This window comes from Python bivittatus, unplaced genomic scaffold (assembly GCF_059951505.1).
Source record: "Python bivittatus isolate LINGU-HERP-01145 unplaced genomic scaffold, Pbiv_v1 ctg000220_np1212, whole genome shotgun sequence".
Lineage (NCBI taxonomy): Eukaryota > Metazoa > Chordata > Lepidosauria > Squamata > Pythonidae > Python > Python bivittatus.
Genome location: NW_028277048.1, coordinates 1,397,751 through 1,418,956, shown reverse-complemented (window position 1 = coordinate 1,418,956; position 21,206 = coordinate 1,397,751). Strand labels below are relative to the sequence as shown.

Genomic DNA, 21,206 nt, shown 5'->3' with positions numbered 1-21,206 from the left:
ACACACTCAGTATCAGGACCCAGCATGATGCCCTCCAGAAGTCAAGGAACAGCTGCCTTTGAAAGAAAGAAAAGATGAGACTAGGCAAAAGTGTCTTGATCCTGGCTGAATTTTCTTGGGTGATGCTCAGGAGTGCATTAGTGTTGTTGCAGGAGCCACTGCTACAACATAAAAGCTGTTAAGAAGGGCCCAACCTCAGGAGCAAGTTCAGGCAGAGATGCAGCTTTGGGTTCACAAGCCTGACTTGCATTTACACAGCTGGACTGCTGCCAGACTACAATGGACAAGCTGATGATTGGCTTCTCCAGCCAGAGGGGGAACCCTGTCTGAGGATCATCTGATAGTTTTATTCATGGAGAGAGGTCACACAAATCCATTAATTATTGGGGGGGGGGGGGTCACAGCACCACAAAGCTTGAGAATTCTTCAAGCATGATCAAATGTGCCATTATTTAACTTTGTCTAATATGGCTCCTTAATAATAAGAAAGCTACTAACCACAGTTAACAAGTGGTAATTTCTGGATAATTCTAACCAGAATTTGAAACAAACATTTTAAGAGTTTCAAATGCTGGTTAGCACTAACTGAAAATGGCTTTTACTCTTGACTCAGACAATATTCTTAAGTAGAGGAAAGGCAGCAATTCTAGTCAAGGAATTATGCAGGATAGAAATAGGATTGTGGCACCGTATTTGTGCAATAAACCAAAGTAGCTTGTCATGAGGGCACACAGAATAGCCTGTAGAACCATTATTCTAATTGTGCTTCCAGTGGTGTTAAAAGAGTCAGTGTGGTATAATGGTTGGAACAGGAGTTGGAGTCTCCTAGCTGACTCTGATGCAGTCACTATTGTTCAACATGAGGTACCTCACAAAGTTATTGTTATTAGGATAAAATGAAGTGGGGAGAGGAGAGACACAAGTACGTTGCCTTGGAACTTCTTAGAGGAAGGGTAATAAATACATGTAATAGATAAAAGACCCTACCATGACAGTGCAAAGCAGCTCAGATTCTGCGTGGACATCAGAATGTGCGTTCATGTGGACCAGAGGCTTTTGCTTTGTCCAACAACTGGCATGTTCAGTTTTGCACTGAGAATCTGTAGCATACTAGAACCCCAACTCCCAAGTGAACCTGAAGAAACGATGTTGCAATCCTCCAAAATAATAGTCCTCCAAAGTAGATTTTGGCAAATACTTGGGGAAGGGGAACATATTCCCTACGCCTCCCGACTCGATTGGTGTGTCATAGAATCTGAAGAACTGAATTATCTGAGATGGCCATTTTCCTTCCCTTTCCTTACCCTGCTCTGTGGCCAGTTTGGAGGTCAGACAGCTCTGTCATTTTATTTTTGCTACATGATTTGTCAAGCATGATTCTGGGAGAGGGCAATGTAGTAAGACCTTTCAGAGACTGCATGAATTGTGCCAAAGCAAACAACCCACAGACTAGGAGGACGCAGCTCCTGGAATGCACTTTGGCTTAGGCAATGGGAAGAACGGCTTTTCCTGGCTCCGAGAGTACCAAAGCAGCTCCCGTCCTGACAAGTCCACTTAACTCTACCGGGAACTCTGAAAGGAAGAGAGCTACGGGCCATCAGAGTCACAGAGCTTGCGATATACCTTGAAGGACAAAGCCAAACACTGTTTGCAGCAGAGGAATGAGGACATAGAAACATTTGCAGAGAAAATAATAAGCAAAAAGGAGACCCCTGGAAACCAAAAGAGGTAACTGCACTATGATTTATTTCACTGACATCATGGGGAAGGTTTGTTTTCTTGCTGAGTCTTCTCTGTCTCACGCATCCCATTCCAAGGATTATCATACATTAAAACAATGATGGGTGGCTATAGAAATTGCATAAATAAATAAATATAAATATATCTGCATGGCATTGTGAATTAATTTTCCTTCTTCTATCAGCCTATTTATGGACTTAATAATATAAGAATCCTAGACCTCAAAAACCAGTTCAAATAAATTATTCAAATGCTAGAATCAAAATTGGAAAAAGCAATAGTCCTATTTTTATCTCCGTAGCTCAGAGTACGTAATATGCAGGCAGCAAAATAATGTAACAGAGAACGAGGTCTTTGCGTCGTAAGAGCATACAAAGGGCTCTGCTAGATCAGACAAAACACCCAGATAATCTAGCATTTTCCCCTTCACAGACTTTCTTACGGGAGGCCCGCAAATAGGCTCTTATTGCTCATGTTCCCTAGCAAAAACCTCTAGGCATAGTGCCTTTCATCCTAGTCATTGTAACTAGGAGGTATTGATAGCTTCATGGACTGACGCCACTGAGTTCTAACATTATTCTAGCTCTGGAAGCTGTTTGGAGATATTGAGTCAGTCACAAAAAAAAGTAAGTTCCTCCAAACCGCATGAAATAAGAGACTTCTCCTTGAAAAATGTTCAAATAATTCATGGGGTCAATATTCATTCCCAACTCTGGATTTAATTATAGCCTCCAACTTTCTGGCAGAATTTCAACATACGATTTTTCTGGACTACGTATCTGGTTTTAACCGTAAACATGATATCAAAACATTCCAACTCATTCCCTTATCATCTCTGCTGCCCTTAAAAATCAGCAAGCATAAAAAGAAGTCTGGCAAATGTGATCTGGATATAACTGTCAGATAATACTTTCCAGATTGGAATGGGGCAGCAGGGGAATTGAGTGGGGCACATTTTGTTCGTTCACGGGGAAAAAATCCAATGAGAAGCAAAGGGCAGAAGAACAAAGGACAAGCTCTATCTATTTATTAGATTTACATCCTGCCTTTCATTCAGAAGCTAATTCCCATTTTTTCTCCAAAAAGAGAATGTTTGGTCCAAAGTCCCCCATAAGCTTCCATGGCTGAGGTGGACTAAAACCTGAATCTTCCCACTCCTGATCCAACACCGTAACCAATATACCACACTGCTTCTGTTGTCAAACTGCAGGACCATTTGATGGTCTGACTATTAGAGTTGGGCCCTTATGTATTACTCTTGGTAATAATAATGACTGATTTCTTGCTTCTTTTAAAAGTACTCAGATAAGCATCTGGCATAGGAGTAGTAAAAGGACAAGCAACAAACCTAAAAAAACAAGTTCTGAAACTTTGATCGAAATGGAATACAGTAATGTGGTTTGTTATTTAATAGAATTCCTTCTGTTTCCTGGACAAGTTCATTTATAACTGAGTAATGGGAAGGAGGTAATGAAGAAAACCACCTACAGTAACAGATGACCACAGATATTTTGAGTATGTGGGCCAGTTCAGACGAGAGCCAAAGAATGGTCTAGTAAGAAAAGGAAGTCTTGAATGGGAAAAGATCCTCATCTCTGGGGAATGAGAGTGTGGGGAAAAAAAGGTAAAGCAGAGTAAGAGTATGACATTCTCTGAATAGCAACATAACCTGCTAGGGAAGCCTCAGGAATTTAAGATAAGGCCCAACATCCATATCAGGACTAAAAATCTATCAGGATTTATTTAAATTGCCACTAATTAGGGTTGGATAAGGAAACATACAACATTGTTCTATCTCAATGATCTGTTAATGCAAAGGTGGTATAAATAAGAAAAAAACAGCAGAGATTTTAGGAAACATGACAAACTCTGTCTAACTGCAGTGAAAGAAAGAATTCACAGAAAATGTGAATTCTCTGTTGAAGTTAGATATTACCAGGAATGACCACAGGCTGTTAAAGGAAAGTAGGATGAACTCTAGGCTGAGCCCAAACGTTCAGGTAGTCCCCAGTTTAAGAATGAGTTCCATTCCCAAGGTCTGTCCTTAAGTTGAATTTATATGTAAGCCAGAACGGTATTATTGTATAATACTGTATAAGTAGTATTGTGTATTTAACTTGAATCATTGTGCATTTAACTCAAATTTTGCTACAATAGGCTCCATTCTTAACTACGGGTCATCCTCAAACCAGGCATTCTTAACCTGGGGACTACCCTACCTGTATTCCAAATGACTGATGAAAAGGCTGCATTCATTTTAATCTTTTGCAACCACACATGTAGTTTACAAGTCAATAAAGGGATTTAAACTACATCCAAGCCACACACCCCTATTTAGGGGTGTGTAAGGGTGTGCCTTCTTCCTTGCTGCTGAGATGTATATCTTTTAATAGCTAATCAAGTTTATTAACTCCTTCTAGATCAGCTTGATCAGATGTTTCTTAGAACAAGTTTTAATAGAAATTATTTTAATACATAAGCTTTGCAGGACCTTAGGAATCATCCTATTAGAGGGCAAACTGGAGCTATTGTAGCAAATTAATGCATTTTTGCTTTAATGCATTAATTTGCATTAATAACCCACCAATCTCAGTAAGATATAATTAAAGAAACTTCTCTAATCCTTATTCAAACTCATCTACAAAAACTTTTTCCCCCCTGAGAATCATCCTTATATAGGTAAAATGGCACCTCCATGCAAAATAGAAATATCAGCAGGCTTGGGAAAACACAAGATACCTTGAAAAAACCTGAGATGGGGGGGGACACATAAAAACAACCCAACAACTGACTGACTGTGCAGAACTTTGTTGAAGGAGTGAGATTAGAATGGAATAGCTCTGAAAGGGCACAGCAGGGTGCCATTCTGAAGAAGCATATTCTAGAGTGCAACACCTCCTAGTTGCAGTCAGTTTCAGCTTAATTGGAGGGGGCATAAAGCAATATGGGCATGCATACTTTAACTATAGAATGTTGGGTTTTTTAAAGTTTTTCACAAGTAGCTTTTTAAAAAAAAAAACTATCCCGCTCTTTTAATACGAAGTCCACTAATGGCACTATAAACAAGTAGCACTAATGCTAAATTTCTAATGAATAATCTAGGACATCAGGCGGCTCTTATTCCATCCCAAAGTTATTTTTGTTGTAGGAGAGGAGGCAAAGGGAGAACCCTTGTCTCCACCAAGACTACCAGATCTGGGCTGCACAGATCCGAACAACAGAGTAGGAATCACTGCAACTCTTTACAACGGTCGTCCGGATTTTTGCAGCTCAGATCTGGTAGACCTAGTCTTGACCTCCAGCACATCCTGATTTTCACCGTTTCACGACCATACAGCAAGAAGAAACGTGGATGGATGAAGAAACGTGGATGGATTCATAGGCTGAACTCTTAAGTCTTGATGTGAAATCCTGGATCGGCCCAGTAAGTTATTGAGAAACGACTGTAGTTTCTGAAATCCTTCGTTTGCGGGTAAAACAGGATGTTGATGATGATGATGAAACAGATCTTTAAGGGCCTTGAAAAATCATGCTCTTCACGCCAGAAGGAAAAGCGTGACTGAAAAGGCATTTAGGAGAAAGGAATATCGCGGAAAAACCCCGCGCGCCTCGCCTGTGCAGCAAAGCAGCTCTTGTTTCATCCCAACCTTCTCTCTTTTTTCCTACCGCTTAAGCATAGCATTTCCGGCCGCCGTCTAAGGGCAATGAAGCACTTCCGCCCAAAGCCTGTTCCGGGGTCTAAAATGGCGGCGCCGACGGCGTTGGTATTGCTGTTGCTGGTAGTGCGGAATTGGGCATTCATGGCGGATTGAGTAGCGGCCACAGGAGCGGCGAGACGCCCGAGATCGGTCCCATATTCTCGTATCCTATGCCCGTGCCGGTTGGGTAAGGAGGATGAGACAAGACCTTCCTGGCCGGGCGTTACTGCGTGGGGGAGGGAAGGCTGCGGGGCGCGCCAGGTCTTGGCTTTGGTTGCGGGGGGCGGGGTTAGGTGGGGGCGGGGCGAGCTGTGGGTTGGGCCAAGTGGGCCGCGGGGAGGGGGAAGAGGCAGCCCCCGCCCAAGGCGAGACCCTCCGGGGGCTCACCACTTCCCTTGCGACCGCTAAGCTGGTGCCAGCCTCTCCGCGGGCCAAGACTGGGAGTCGACGACCCCTGTCCCCCCGCACGCACCATAGGCCCGGGGGGGGGGGTACCTGCTGGTTCTCCAGAGCGGGATGTGTGAATCCCCACCGACACGGAAATTGTCCCTGTTAAGTCTTCCTGGCTTCTGCTAACTCTTGGGCGGGAGGAATAAGCCAACTGTTCTGTTTTACTTTTCCCGATACTTTAATGTTTAAGATACTGTACTTGAAACGGGTCGTTCTTCTTCCCTCTTCTTATAAGCTCCTCCAGGTAGGCAACACAAGCAATCTTGCTTTCTGGATATGCTTCAGGGAGGGTAAACCAGAATCTGAGATGATACTCAGTAGGAAGTAAGTTTGGCAATACTTGGTTTAAAATATGATGGCTTTTTCATTTTCTTGTCCTGCCTAAATTAGCTTTTATTAGTGTTGAACAGATGAGTTATTTCCCGAGGCTCAGCTGAAGAGGTGAAGATAGAACTTATTCCTGAACTGCACGTTCTCTGGAATTATTTTTTTAAAACTTTTGGTATAAATGTCTTAAGCATTGCTGTAGGAACCATGAACTTTTCTCTGGTTCTTTTCCTTCCCATGTTCCAAGTTTTTTAAATATCTGACCTTGTCTTGTGCAAAGATTTGCACAGACATGGTCTTTTAACTGCTATTAACAGGGAATGAAAATTAATTGCTTAAACAACAGAAGTTGAGTGGTTTATAGCACTTACCTTATTGTTTGGCCTTTATGGTCATCTGGGATTCTTTGAAACCTCCCTCTTCCTCCCCCCCATCTAACTGAGTTGGACACAGAGAAGTAAACATCTGTGCAGGATTTGAGATTTGATATAGTTGGGAGGATGATTTGAATATGAGACATATTTGCAGATATTTATATTTAGTAATTATATCTTGAGCTGTTAAACCTCTTCAGAAACTTTCTTAATGTTTTTGTCTTTGATTTTGTAGTTCTGCTTCCCTGGCAATGCACGTGAAGGTTTCATCTCAGCCCCTCAAAGAGGACATAGTCTCCACTGATCTCAGTTGTTAAATGAATTCCGTGTCACCCACCTCAGTGCAGTACTTAAGCCACGAAGAGTTGCGCCACTCAGATGGAAGGCAACTTTTTAATCCCCGAGCCAGCAGCCAGGGAGGGAGCTACCCAGGGCTTTTCCCCAGAAGAAGTGCTGCCTGCAGCCAGCATAGTGAACCTGACGAAGTGGACAAGATCAAGAGCAAGCTCCTCTCTACCTGGAACAATATGAAATATGGTGAGTTCAGGTTATAGAAACTGCATGGGAATGGGCTGATCCTGTCACTGTTTAATCCTTACCAAGGTAAGCCTTCATCTTGAGACGAAATTTTAAAAATTCTATGTAATGGCTATAAAGCACTTCATATTTCTCCTTTTCTCTTTTATGCCCTTGGAATTCTCAGTGAAATTCTTGACACATTCTTTGATTTTAAAATCAGACCCATGTTATTCTTAAATTTCAGTCTTATAAAATTAATTAATTTTGGCTTGAGTCTTGCCTCCTTTAGAGGCTTCTTTGTTGGCCTTTGAATTGTAGTGTCATGAAACAACTTTTGTTGCCTAGTGTTTATCTGTACTATAAATCCTCCAAAATTTTGAGGTATTTTGAGATATGGAATTTTGCCATGTTATCTGGTATGTGATAAATGTCTAGCTCTTGTACCAAGTGTATTTATTAATTATGTTGAAACAGTAGATGAAAAAATACTGTCTTGATGTATTTACTAAACGTGTATGTGAAGAGATTTAAAAAAAATTATGTCAGTTTTACAGCTTAGGTAGCTATAAAGATTGTCATTTATACTGAGACATGTCTGCCTCTAAAGGCTTGTAGAAAAAATTCAAACCTCTTTTGTAGCCATTGTATTCTGTAATCTCTCTGAAAGTATCCAAAATCAGGTAGATTTTCCAGGTTTTGGATTTTTAAAAGGAGAAAAAAAAAGATGTTTAAGCCTGTAATTCCATTTTGCTACTTAGATGACCCTGAAACAGAGCCAAATCCAGAAACCTGGTCTGAAAATTTCAGTCTACCCACTCTTCTGACATTGCCAGTCATGATTGTTGTAGTACCCCCAATGAAGAGCAAAACCAAAGTTGCCTGAGGCTACTTTAAACTATTGATGTTCACACAGCACTAAACCATAAACTATGATTTGTAAGTCATATGGCTGGGCTTACACCATGTGCTGACACAAAAACAAACCACATTATCTTAGTGTGAAGTGTAATTGCAGCTGCACACTGTATCATTGCAAGTAGTTTTATGAATAAACTTGGATGGGTTGGGGAAAATCATCTGATTAGGAGAACAAATTCTGTTCCTATTTTTAATGATCTCCCCACATCAGCTGTTGTAGTGAAGCTGTTTTTTTGTAACCTCTAGCTGATAGGACATACTGCCCACCATTATTTCCTTGAAGAGCACTTGTGATAGAGAGTGTGTGTACATTCATGGTCTGATTTAGCGAAAGCAATTCATTGATATGTGTATAGATGTGTATATATTTCATTTGGCCTTCCATATGTTACTGAACAACAATGTCCAGCATTCCTCTTTGCCAACACTACTGAGGTTTCAGCAACATCTGGAGGGCCACTGTTCAAGGTTCTTTGCATTTACTGCTTCTGTGCTGAGGTTACAAGACCATAATTACTTTGGCTATCTCCTCATATGAGTGTTATAGAACAACTTCTTTCTTATTCCAAGGGAGTTGGAATAAGACTCCATGCTCGTCAAGGTTGGATTGGGGGAAGCTTGATAAGTTTGTTTTTAACTCTCACCAGAACATAAAGATTAGCAGAACTACTCTTAAAACATGGAATTTGGACTTTAAATTTAGCATGACTGGCAGAAATATTTTAGCTTGGTCTGCAGTTGTGAACTCAAGCATTTCATCATTGAAAGTTACTTTTTTATCAGTTTCTTCAGGACATAAGTTCTATCTGTAGCAATATGAATGCCTTAATTTACATTATCTTATCACTGATTTTTCTCTACTCTGAAATAATGCCTATTTTTTATCATTGTGTATCTGTCCTTCATCTCCTTTCTCATCCTGGTTTTCTGTAATCTTACGACAAGCAAAACATTAGGCCATTGTTTTGAACTCACTTTCTCATTGATTAGAATGGTAGAGGGGTTTGCGTCCATCTCTTTTGTTAATTACCTTCACTTTTCTTAGCATCTGTGTAGGTATTATCAGTCACTGCATAGTTGTAAATGGTTGTGTCTTTTCTAAGCAGCAAGAGTCGAGCTAGCTGTTTTTATATATGTGTGCGTGTATGTCAGGCCTACCCCAAAGAACTCCTGGAGACCATGCAGGATCAATCAGCAAGGTTTATTAGCCAGAGCCTGTTTACAGGAATCTTCTCAGACTGACCACTAGTTCCCAGGCACAGTTATTCACTATCTTCTGGAATGTTTAGGGATGCACCAGCTTTCTCCGCTTATCTCCAGAGCGTTGCTTTGTTTTCAGAGAGCACCGTTTTCACCCCCCTTCCTCCATTCCAGTCCATCACAGTGAATGATGAATTTGATGTGTGTTTTTGTCAGAGCCCCCCCCCCACTCCCTGTTAATTAGGATATATTTGGAGGATTCCTGCTCTGAAACTTCTTTTGTTTTTTTTCCCTTGATTGCCTCAATGACAAAAGAGATTAGGTAATGAGAAGGAAAGGGCTGTGCGCAGAGGATCGTTCCTCTGCAGCTGTCATGCATTTGTGCAAGTGAAGATTATGTACTGTTGGAAAATTGGAAGCTAGGTAACATATTCCCTCAGTAACTTCCATAAGAAAAAAAGGGATGGCCCGGTTGCTGTAAACTTGATGTATCACATGATCTGTGATCGGGCTTCCTGTTCCTTTTTCTTCCCAGGTTGGACTGTTAGGACCAAAACCAATTTCAGCAAGCTTTCCCCAGTCCACCTGTTTGGACACGTCTATCACTTTGGACAAGAGGGTGAGTAGCTTTGATGCAACAGTGGAGGGTCTTCTCAGAACTTAGCTGCAGTTTTGTTTGGCTGCACCTCCTCTTCTCCAAGAAACCAAATCTCAGCAACTTGGTGTACAGTCTGTCTATCCACATTAATGGATGTTGCCACTTTTTAGAAGATTGTCAGGACCACAGACAGAAGTACCTGGCTTCATCAAGGCCTGGAAGCTTTTTTATGCTAGCCCTTTATAACCTTTCTGTCTTGCCTTATACTTCGTAGAGCATTTGCTGAGATTTCCTGCAGCTTTAGTTTGTGTGAAAGAATCCTCTTGTCTTTGGGCTTCTTGGAGGCGTGATAAAGAATGGTGCCCTCTGCCACAGAGGACATCTACCTGACTGAATTTGTTTTGCCTTGAAGAGGACGTGGAGCGCTTCCAGAAAGACTTTGCCTCTCGCATCTGGCTGACTTACCGCCGAGATTTTCAGCAGCTCGAAGGCACTACATGGACCACTGACTGTGGCTGGGGCTGTATGTTGCGCAGTGGGCAGATGCTGCTTGCTCAGGGTCTCCTTATCCATTTTCTTAGCAAAGGTGAGTGGCAAGGCTATATGTGGCAAGGCACTTGAGGAGGGGCTCTTTGTTCCTCCTGCCTTCGTACTAAGACATGCAGGCGAAATATCTGAAATGCACGTGTCTGCATCTTGTCCCATGGAGGATCTTAAAGAGCCATCTAATTCAGTAGCTTCTTTGCACTTGCCATCTTTCATAAATCAACAAACAAGACATCTGCATAATAACAGAAAAACATTGTGAGTAGCCTACAGTTTGTGACACCAAATTCCTCCACCAAACAAAGTGTGGGTTATAATTTTTAGCCAACTTGAGCAAGTATGGTGTCCACACATTCAGTCTGTTCCAGTTTGTTTGCTATTGAGTGAATAAATGATACATGAATTACTTTCTGGGGGCTTTTGGAAATTGGATGGCTTGCTATCCTTTCCTCTTTCTTGGTTTTGTGTTTCATTTTTCAGACTGGACCTGGTCAGATGCCCTTCTCACTCCCAATTTGACAGATATGCAGCCCATGAAAGCTGCCTCCCTGCCCTGTCCCAGCATCCCCCATCTGCACCAAACTTCATCCATCCCCACTGATAGGACCATGGGCCCCTGGGAGTTGTGGGCTCCTCGGCACACCTGCAGATCTGATGAACTGGAGAAGGAGTGCTACCACCGGAAGATTATCTCATGGTTTGCAGATCAGCCACAAGCACCCTTTGGGATCCACCAACTAATTGATCTTGGGCGTAATTCAGGGAAGAAAGCTGGAGATTGGTATGGCCCTTCTGTTACTGCCCACATCCTCAGGTGAGTGGTAATGGGGTACCGGAAGGAATTTGTATTACAGAGAGGAGGAAGAGTAGGTTTGCGGATCATTAACACTTTCTCAGAAGGAATCTTTGTGGGTGGATTTTCTGGTCTGTTTGTTCGTAGTGAAGTTGGGAGGTTAATTTATTGCTGTGTGCAGAACACTTTGAATTTGACTATTTTTAATTGAAAATATCCCACTTGGAGTTCAAAATAATTACTTCTAATTTTGAAATAGCTGCTTTGCATCTGAAACAGGCTGGTTCAATCACTTTAGAAGTGTTTTGAGTATTCCCAGAGTGACTGAAATAATCTGTTTCAAATTAAAAAGAGTGTGTTTCAAATGGTTAACATTCAAACATTTTGCACACCCCTAATTATCTCAGTATTTTATCATATTCTCGGCTAGCTATGTGAGAGTCAGGTGGTCTGCCAAGAATACTCCATGTTCTTATTTTTGGGCAGCTTTGATAACAAAACCAGGGGTAACCAAACTCTGCAATCATAAGGTTTCAGAATGGTTAACTAAAATACTAAATGAATCTGTTGGAACCATACCATTAAAAGGCCTGCTTAGAGTGCAGGAGACTTCTCCAAGTTTTGGTGAAAAGAATAATGATGGAACTTTGCTGGCTTCCCTGTCCTTGATGAATTGCATCATTAATTATGAAGAAGGAAAGAAAAGCAAACCTCATGTGCCTTTTTTGGCATCTGAATCTTTAGGGAGCTGTCATCTTGCAGGCCAAATGTATTCTTCATATTAGGAATGGGGAACCTATGGCCTTCCAAATGCTGTTAAACTAGAGCTCCTGGCATCCCACACCATTACCCATGTTGATTCAATCTTCTGGGAGTTGTGGGTCAGTAATATCTGAAGGATAAAAGATTCTACACTCCTTCTTTATGTATTGGGGCAGTAATGGGATTTTGGAAGCTTTTCTGACTCATTATGCTATCATAAACTGAGCCCAAATTCCTTATTTCCCAGCAAGGGTATTTTCCCATTAGTAAGTTTACTATTTGTTTACTCCCCACCCTCCTCCCATTGGCAACACTCTCAGCTGTGAAAAATTGGCAGGATAATGTTCCACTGAAGTGTGCTATTTTGCCCCTGTAGGAAAGCAGTGGACTGCTCTTCAGAAGCAGGCAATCTGGTAGTATATGTATCTCAGGACTGCACAGGTAAACTTTGGAGAAGGGAGAGTTGGGCAGGTTTGTCCTGTGCTCAAGCCTCAGGACAGTCAAAGGCTTAGCTGGCCTATTGTCCATATGGTTTATGACTGAATTCCCTTCTCTGGTGTCCCCATAGTGTACAAAGGGGATGTGGCAAACCTAGCCAACAAGAATGAGGGCAGGACTCCATGGGATCCTGGTGCAGAATGGAAAGCAGTCATCATCCTGGTGCCCATGCGGCTGGGTGGAGAGACTTTTAATCCTGCCTATGTGGACTGCATCAAGGTGACTTGAGAACAGGTGCAAAGAGTGGGATTCTAGGGTTCACATGCAATCTATGCTGATGCCTCATTCTTTTTCCAGCTGATTGCATGAAGAGGAAGAGGACACATTGGTTGTGTCTCTGAGTTGTAATTATTCTATAAGCAAAATTGTACAATGCAGGAGATGGGTTCTGGAATCTCCCTGTTGTATGTGTGCCCAGCTATGTAGCCAAGACAAGGAAATTGCTCTTATGAAATAGCAAATCTGGAACAGCAGTGAACTTAACTATCAGATTTTCCAACTAAGTTCTTTTACCACTTACATTGTCTTTTCCTGCACAAGATACTCTTATATCCAAAGTGGTTGAAGAATCTCTCCTAGTCATCATAGATAAGGTCTGTGGGTTGATTATCTCAGTGTAGAAAGAGCTAGGACTTGATGGGATTATTGAATTCTGAACCCTTATCCTGCAGGAGCTGTTGAAATTAGATTTCTGCATTGGGATCATTGGAGGGAAACCAAAGCACTCACTCTACTTTGTTGGATATCAAGGTAATCCATTTCACTGTGAGCCTCAGAAATCTCTAATCTTCTATTTTTTTCCTCCTAATAACGGGTCGATGTAAGCCAAATCAGCTTTTCCAACTTCTACACTAAGCTATATCACCAGTAAATAATAAATTTAAACACAAATTCTTAACATAAAATATAGTAAGTTCTGTAACTGTATAAACTTTCAACTATGATTAGCAAGGTGACAGCAACAAAAGTGACAGTACATTTTATGTTTTTGCTATTAAATATTGTTTCAAACACATCACTCTAATCCTATTGGACTGAAACTTCTGTTTGTATTATGACATTCTGAGTTTTATGCCTGCTGTTCGATTCTGCAAACTCAGCTGTGTTGGGTAAGTTACCAACTAAAATTTAACCCCACAATCCTGCTACTCATGTGTCTGGCAATCCTTGTTACTTTCTCAAACCAGTATAAGGAAGTTCACTTTTTCCAACCAAGCCATGAGTATAGCTCCAAGAGGGCTTGATATAATCATCATTTTTATTTATTATATGGTAATACCCCAAAAATTCTTTTTTGTGTGATGAAAATAAGCAGTTAAACGAATAAAAACAGTAAGCCAGTAAAAATAAAAGTCTCCCTTCATTGGCATTCAGATATCTGAAGTCAGTGAGGTGGCAGTGAAATGCCAACTATGTATATGGCCCTGCATAAAGTAGCTCTTGTCTGAAGGAAGATCAATATAGAATGAAGTAAATGTGCAGTTTTTTGGAAGCCAGTTGTAACATAAAATGAATTCTCATTTGCTGAACTTCCTTCAGCAACATATCTTCTAGGAAGGAAGGTTATTTTGTACACTGAATGGATCTTGGCTAAAAAGCCAGTAGTTGTCCCCTGTAGCAGGAGAATAGTCCTGCATATAGGTAGCTCTGACTGGTCATTTACCCTAATGGAAAGCAACATACAGAATTGTCCTTGGTAAATGGGAAAAAAGCCAGAAGCTGCTATTTCTAAAACTGCTACCATGTTAGGCAGCAGACTTTCATTCAAAGAAGATGCACGTGAACCATCTGCACACTGAACCAACTGGTTGAAAAAACAGCTAAGGGCAGGTTGGATGCTCCATGTTTCTTCTTTTGACAAGCACAATTTTTTCAAGTAGAAGATGAGTCATACTTAGGTGCATTGCTGATCTCTGCCCCCACTTCTCTTGCTGCCTAGATGACTCTCTGTTATACTTGGACCCCCATTACTGCCAGCCTTTTGTGGATACCACTAAGGAGAACTTTCCTCTGGAGGTGAGCATTTACCAATATCTCCTTGAACTTCAGGAATCTAATTTGTTGGGAAAAACCATTAAAAAAACCCAATTAGAACTCTAAAAACAATCCAGTGTTAGGAATAAGACTCATATTGAACGAAGTATTTTTCCTAGGCTGTTATAACCAAAATATACATATTGCTTCTGCAGGTAGGATCCAGGCATGAGAAGAAGAAAAGCAGATTTTACTAGGGCCAGAAATCCTTACAACCTGACAAAAAAATAAGAATTTGTAGGTCATTGCTGAGGCCCTTTTTTAGAACCAGGAGAACACGCATTGCAGTGTAAATATTAAAGCAGACCTTAAGTTTAAGACACATGCATTAATGTAGTCATCAATCCTTGTCAGACTCTTCTCAGCAACAGAGAAAAGCCATTATATGGGTCAAGATATAATTTCATAAATGTGGCATTAAATTATAAGCTTTATAAGATTATATATGTGTGATAGGTTTATTAAGGGATTATGGCTTATAACAGGGTGTATTTATAAGTTTATACTAAACTCTGCTTCCAGAATGGTAAATCATTATTTTACCAAAAAACACCACAATTAAAATTTATTTAATTTTGTAATAATAGAATAGAAAATGTCAGTTAGGCAGCTGTTTTATTAGAAGAAAGGAAAAGGAAACTAGGTTTTTAAAGTTATCCACACAAATTATGATGCCACACAAATGCAGGTATCAGTTTGGATGAGTAAGACTTTTGTATGATCCCAAAACATGTGCTTGGAATAAGACACACATTAGTGAAAATGAATTTTTACTATTAGTTATCTTCACTATTCGTTCACTATTAGTTAGAAATTAATGAAAATGAATAACATCTGTTACAGGTTTAAAAGTAAAGTAAGCCCCCTCTTCTCCCCTTGGGAATATTTCTATACTCTACCCTCTCATTCTCTGGTCATGTTTTTGTTTGTTCCTACCCAAATGGAGGATTTTGCATTTATCCTGTTAAAATTCATCTTGCTGGTTTCTTCCTGTTGTTCTAGCTTGTTAAAATCCTCCTAAATCTTGATGCTACCCTCTGAAGTTTCTGCTTATGTGTTATATGCAAATTTGATCATTATGTTTTCTAAACCTTTACCCAAGTTGTTTATAAATACATTGAATAGCACAGGGCCTAGAACAGAACCACTCCGTACTTTACACCTCATAAAAACTGAGAAGAGTGTGTTTAGAAGACTCAGGTCATCAGGCAGGCTTTAAACTAAATCTGGGCTGGGGGGGCATCAGTACCCAGAACCACCCTGAAAAAAAATGTCCAGAGTCCTTAACTTTACAACAAATAAGGAAGTGATAAAAAGGAAGGGGTGCTCAGGAGTACATCACAAGATGCAGAAGGGCTGTACTCAAGGGCACAAATTATGGGGAGCATGCAGAGAAAACTAGAGGACGTAGTATGGGGCAAGGAAGTAAATATGGCACTGTTGGTATTACACATACCTGATGAGATGGAATTTATGAATGGAATACAGTATTGGATGGATATAATTTGTTCAAAAAACCAGACCCGGGGGGAGCACATTACATATGAATGACTACACTTGTATAGAAATTCATGTTACTAAGAGTGAAAACCTGTTTGAAAACATCTGGGTGAATATTAATGGAAAAAGAAACATACAGGCCACCCAACCAAGCAGAAGATCTAGATGGAATCTTTACAGATCAGATGACCATAGTATCCAGAAAACATACCGGTGTGCTAATGGGAGATTTCAGCTACCTTGACGACATCGGAATCAAACTGAACACAAGTAGGAACAAGCAACTTGTTCTTGACGTGCCTTATAGATAACTTCATTGGCCAAAAGATGGAGGAGGAAACTAGTGGATCAGCTACACTGAACTTAATACTTATTAAGAGGGAAGAAACAGTTGAGGAAATGGCAATTATTGGACCCTTGGGATAGAGGGGGACCAGGTGATCCTAGAATTTGCCATTATTGTAGGCAAGGAGAACAAGATAGTCAGATTAGTGTCCTAGATTTCCAAAAGCTGATATCAGGAAGCTAAGGGAAAAAGTAGGAAGGATTCCATGGATAGAAATTCTGAAGGGAAAAACAGTTCAGGAGGATTGGGAATCTCTAAAAAAGATTCTCTAGGTTCTGTCCGAGGCCTAGTGTTCTTTAATATTTTAATAATTTAAACGAGGATAGAAGGGATGTTCAGCAAATTTTTAGATGACACAATGCTAGGGGTGAAGGAGATTGCTAAAACCTCAGAAGACAGGCTCAGGATTCAAAAATATCTTGATAGACTTGAATATTGGGTTGTATTCAATGCTGTTCAGTGGCAGGAAATGTAAGGTTCTCTGCTTAGGTAGGAAAAAGCAGGTGCACAAGTACAAGATAAGTGGTACTTGGCTTGGCAGTAGTGCTTGTGAAAAGGATCTAAGTCTTGGTAGACCACAGATTAAGCATGACCCACCAGTGTGCTGCAGCTGCCAAAAGAGCCAATGAAGTCTTGGGCTCCATCAACAGCAGTATGTTAAGATCATAGGAAGTGATAATTCCATTCTACGCTGCACTGATCAGATTTTATATGGAATACTGCGTCCAGTATATAAGAAGGATGCTGAGGAACGGGAAAGAGTTCAGAGAAGAGCAACAAAGATAATGAGGGGCTTGGATGCTAAATCTTACAAAGAATAGTTAGAGGAAGTGGGTATGTTTAATCCAAAGAAGAGAAGGCTGAGGAAAAGCGTGATTAGCAGTCTTCCAATACTTGAGGTATGTTACAGGAAAGAGGGTGTGGATTTGTTCTCCATGGGCCCTGAGGGGAAGTTTTGCAAGTGGCAGCTTTGCAGAGAGAGATCCAAACTCAAGGTACAATTTTCTGACCACAAGAGATATCAGGCAGTGGAATAGCCTCCCTCCTGGAGTCGTGATGCTCTGTCACTGGAAGTGGACAGCCATTTGGCTGGGATAGTCTGAGGATTCTTGCTCTGGGCAGTAGGTTAGAGTAAAAGACCTTCAAGATTCCTTCCGTGATCCTGTGACTTCTTTCCAGTTCGACACTGAGACTTTGATTTGTACTTGTAGGATATCAGATCTGTTTCCATCTGATGGTAGCATAGTTCTGCCCACATTTTGTCATCTTCTGTACTACATGGGATGCATTGCAATACTAAATGAAAATGTGATTTTAAAAATAACTCTGTTGAATGTTGTTGTATTCTGTTAATTTTATTATTAAATATTATTGTTGTAATGTATGACTTTTGTTTTTCACATATTAATAGTAAAATAAATGGCAAAATATTTTATCTCCCAAACCAGAATTGTGAATTCCAGGCATAATCTGACCCTATAGTATTAATACTTCAAAGTATGAATATAAGAGTGGGATCTCTGTCACTTTTACAAGTTGTGGGTAGGTGAGCTAAAACTGGACTTGTTTGTAGATAAATATTCCAGGGTCTTCTCATGAACATGAAGACTAAGTATAATTGTTTTAACGATGTTAATGAGCTGCAGAGCTATATAAACTATTTTTTTGAGATTAAAAATAATTTCACAGGTTAAGTTTTCCTCTTTGAAACATGTTTCTCAGTCATGCTGAATTCTCATAAGACAGTGCGATTCAAATGTAAGATCTACTCCATATGTTTAAAGTAAAAGAAAATCACCTTGAAAGCAAATAGATGTCATTGGTATCAGTCTAATATATTGTACTGGTCTGTATATTTGGCTTTGAAAGCATCCATTTGTTTTCCTTTACAGTTAGAGAAAGAGGCATTGAGGCTTATGATGTTTGTTCTCAATCATATTTCACCACAGTTCCCGTTTGTGGTGAAATGCTCTAGACTTCATTGAAGGTTGACCCTAGAGACAGGTAGTCTAATCATTGGAGACTCTTCTTAATGTCACTATTGCTAACTCTTTTCCAGTCTTTCCACTGTAATTTCCCTCGAAAAACAGCATTTACAAAGGTGGATCCCAGTTGTACCATTGGGTTCTATGTACGTAACAGAATGGAGTTTCAACATCTCTGCTTGGACTTAACTCAGGTGAGGAATTATATTTTTCTGGGTGATAGTTCACTTATTTCATAAGGTATGCTCTGAATTATGTTCACTCTGGATTAAAGTGAGAATTTGACAGAAGTTTGGGGAGTCAAGCGCAAAGTGTTTATTTGTAGAATTTTAAACTCTGGAAGCTTGGGGCGAGAGTTTTAAAAAGGAGGCTTGTGAGAGCATATTACCCAGTGTTTTAAGGTTCTTGAGAACTAGAAAACCAGGAGCTTCCATCATAAATTGTGAGTTCCATGTAATTTTTGCAAGTTATAAAAGAACTGTTCTTCCCCAGTCAGAAATGGAGCAAAATCCAAAGCTGGTAGAAATTAAGACCAAGCCTGCTTGTCTGAATTTTATAGCAAGTAAATGGATTGTGCCAGTTCATTACTCTTCATTCCCACTGCAGGTCCTAAACTCTGCAGCTGCCAAAGAAAAATATCCCATGTTCTCAGTTGTGGAAGGCTGCGCTCGGGAATATGGTTTGGAGGAGATGTGTGCCCACTTTGCCCACCAAACAGTGCAAGTTCAACGGCATAGTAAACGGAGCAGGACAAAGAAGCCCTCAGCTGAGGAATTTGTTGTCTTATGATTGCTGGCTAGCCAGACTCACCACCTCCTACTTATTTATTTTTTTATTTATGTAGAGAATGCAGGCTTGAAGCAGAGCTGCATCTCTAAGTCCAGGAAAGACAAGTTCTGGGTCACAGCTGTTGTCTCTGCTTCTCTGACCTGCTGAACCTCAGCTCTTCCTTATGGGAGACACTGCAAAAAGAAATTACCTTAGGGGGACCTATCCCTTACCTTTAGGCTGCTAACAGGTCATGACACTGGAATAAGCCTGCTGAATATAAGAAAAGGACATTTGGTACTAAAATGACAGCCTTGACCTTTTTTTGAGTTGAAGGGAACAGTCAGATGAGGATCATTAAGGAGACTATGGGTTAGCTTCAGATGTGTCTTTCCTACTGAGATGATGAGGACTCTTCAACAGCTGACACAGAGTGCCAGCCTGAAAACAAGAGCTTCCTTTTCACCAGTTCTAGATTTGTTTCATAAGCCCTTATAGGCCTTACCATCATCATAATAAGGATGATAAGGAACAGAACAGCATGGTCTGTTTTTAAGATATATTTTTGTGTATATGGAGGGAAGAGCCTGTGTTAATTTCAGCTAAAGGCTGAGGATTTCTCCAAACGATTCATTGCAGCAGCTGAATTGGGGAAAACAAGACAAGCATAGAGCCGAGTGGCTGATGATGTCTTGTGTTGGCTTGAATAAACAGTATTATTATAACATGGGTTCAAAGAACTGAAGGGCTTCCTGTCACATAGAGGTGAAGGAGTATTTCAAGTGGGCATCAGGTAAAATTAGTGTAACTTGTAGTGTCATCCTCTCAGGGCAAAGCCTTGCATACTGGTTGGATGTTGTTACAAAAGGCTGTTAGTCACCATTGGTGCACTTCATGCCAGATATGTTTGAATTCTCTCCATCCTCACCCAGTACTGTTACCAGAGTTCTTTCTCTTCCTTGTTACATTTTTCCCACTTGGAACTAGATTATCAATTTGGGCAGTTGGGCATATTGTATGCTCTCCTGCCTTTTGTCAGCTATGGCTTTTCATAATTTAGGTGTGGTGCAGACAGTCAGACCTGTCCTGTGGATACTGTGTTGGCAGTTTACAAGTTTACTGCAAAGAGATCCCTCCCTCCAGAGGCAACACCCCCTCTTTTAGTCAATAAAAGTTCTCTATGAAAATTGGCAAGCAAACTCTGTTTGTGTCTGGGAAACAATGCTCGTCTGGGGTCTTTTGTAGAATTATTAGCTTGAGATGGTCATACAGTTTATCCAGTGTATCCCATAAATACAGTCAGGTCCAGAAATATTGGGACACAATTCTAACATCTTTGGCTCTATACACCACCACAATGGATTTGGAATGAAACAAACACAATGTGCCTTAACTGCAGACTGTCAGCTTTAATTTGAGGGTATGTACATCCAACTCAGGTGAATGGTGTAGGAATTACAACAGTTTGCATATGTGCCTCCCACAACAAGTGGGAGGCACATATGCAAACTGTTGTAATTCCTACACCATTCACCTGGGACCAAAAGTAATGGGACAATTGGCTTCTCAGCTGTTCCATGGCCAGGTGTGTGATATTCCCTCAGTACCCCAATTACAATGTGCAGATAAAAGGCCCAGAGTTCATTTCAAGTGTGCTATTTGCATTTGGAATCTGTTGCTGTCAACTCTCAAGATGAGATCCAAAGAGCTGTCACTATCAGTGAAGCAAGCCATCATTAGGCTGAAGAAACAAAACAAACCCATCAGAGAGCTAGCAAGAACATTAGGCGTGGCCAAAACAACTGTTTGGAACATTCTCAAAAAGAAGGAACGCACCGGTGAGCTCAGCAACACCAAAAGACCCGGGAGACAACAGAAAACAACTGTGGTGGATGACTGAAGAATCCTTTCCCTGGTGAAGAAAACACCCTTCACAACAGTTGGCCAGATCAAGAACACTCTCCAGGAGGTAGGTGTATGTGTGTCAAAGTCAACAATCAAAAGAAGACTTCACCAGAGTGAATACAGAGGGTTCACCACAAGATGTAAACCATTGGTGAGCCTCAAAGACAGGAAGGCCAGATTAGAGTTTGCCAAACGACATCTAAAAAAGCCTTCACAGTTCTGGAACAACATCCTATGGGCAGATG

General features: G+C 40.7%; 1 protein-coding gene across 5 annotated transcripts; it reads left to right on the top strand.

The window, feature by feature from the left end:
* The first annotated feature begins 1,386 nt into the window (after positions 1–1,386).
* On the top strand, positions 1,387–20,243 carry ATG4D (autophagy related 4D cysteine peptidase). Of its 5 annotated transcripts, none has more exons than XM_025167908.2 (14): positions 1,387–1,728; positions 5,078–5,164; positions 5,420–5,601; positions 6,079–6,132; positions 6,825–7,126; positions 9,762–9,845; positions 10,237–10,410; positions 10,851–11,184; positions 12,302–12,366; positions 12,494–12,642; positions 13,095–13,173; positions 14,363–14,439; positions 18,363–18,482; positions 18,895–20,243. In XM_025167908.2, the coding sequence occupies exons 5-14, from the start codon at positions 6,907–6,909 to the stop codon at positions 19,075–19,077; spliced, it is 1,485 nt and encodes a 494-aa protein (XP_025023676.1). In that variant the 5' UTR covers positions 1,387–1,728; positions 5,078–5,164; positions 5,420–5,601; positions 6,079–6,132; positions 6,825–6,906; the 3' UTR covers positions 19,078–20,243. The 5 variants fall into 5 exon arrangements, with proteins under 5 accessions (XP_025023676.1, XP_007430268.1, XP_087993716.1 ...); XM_007430206.3 differs by having other exon boundaries at positions 5,415–5,601; XM_088137590.1 differs by lacking the exon at positions 5,078–5,164 and having other exon boundaries at positions 5,415–5,601.
* Positions 20,244–21,206: the final 963 nt, after the last annotated feature.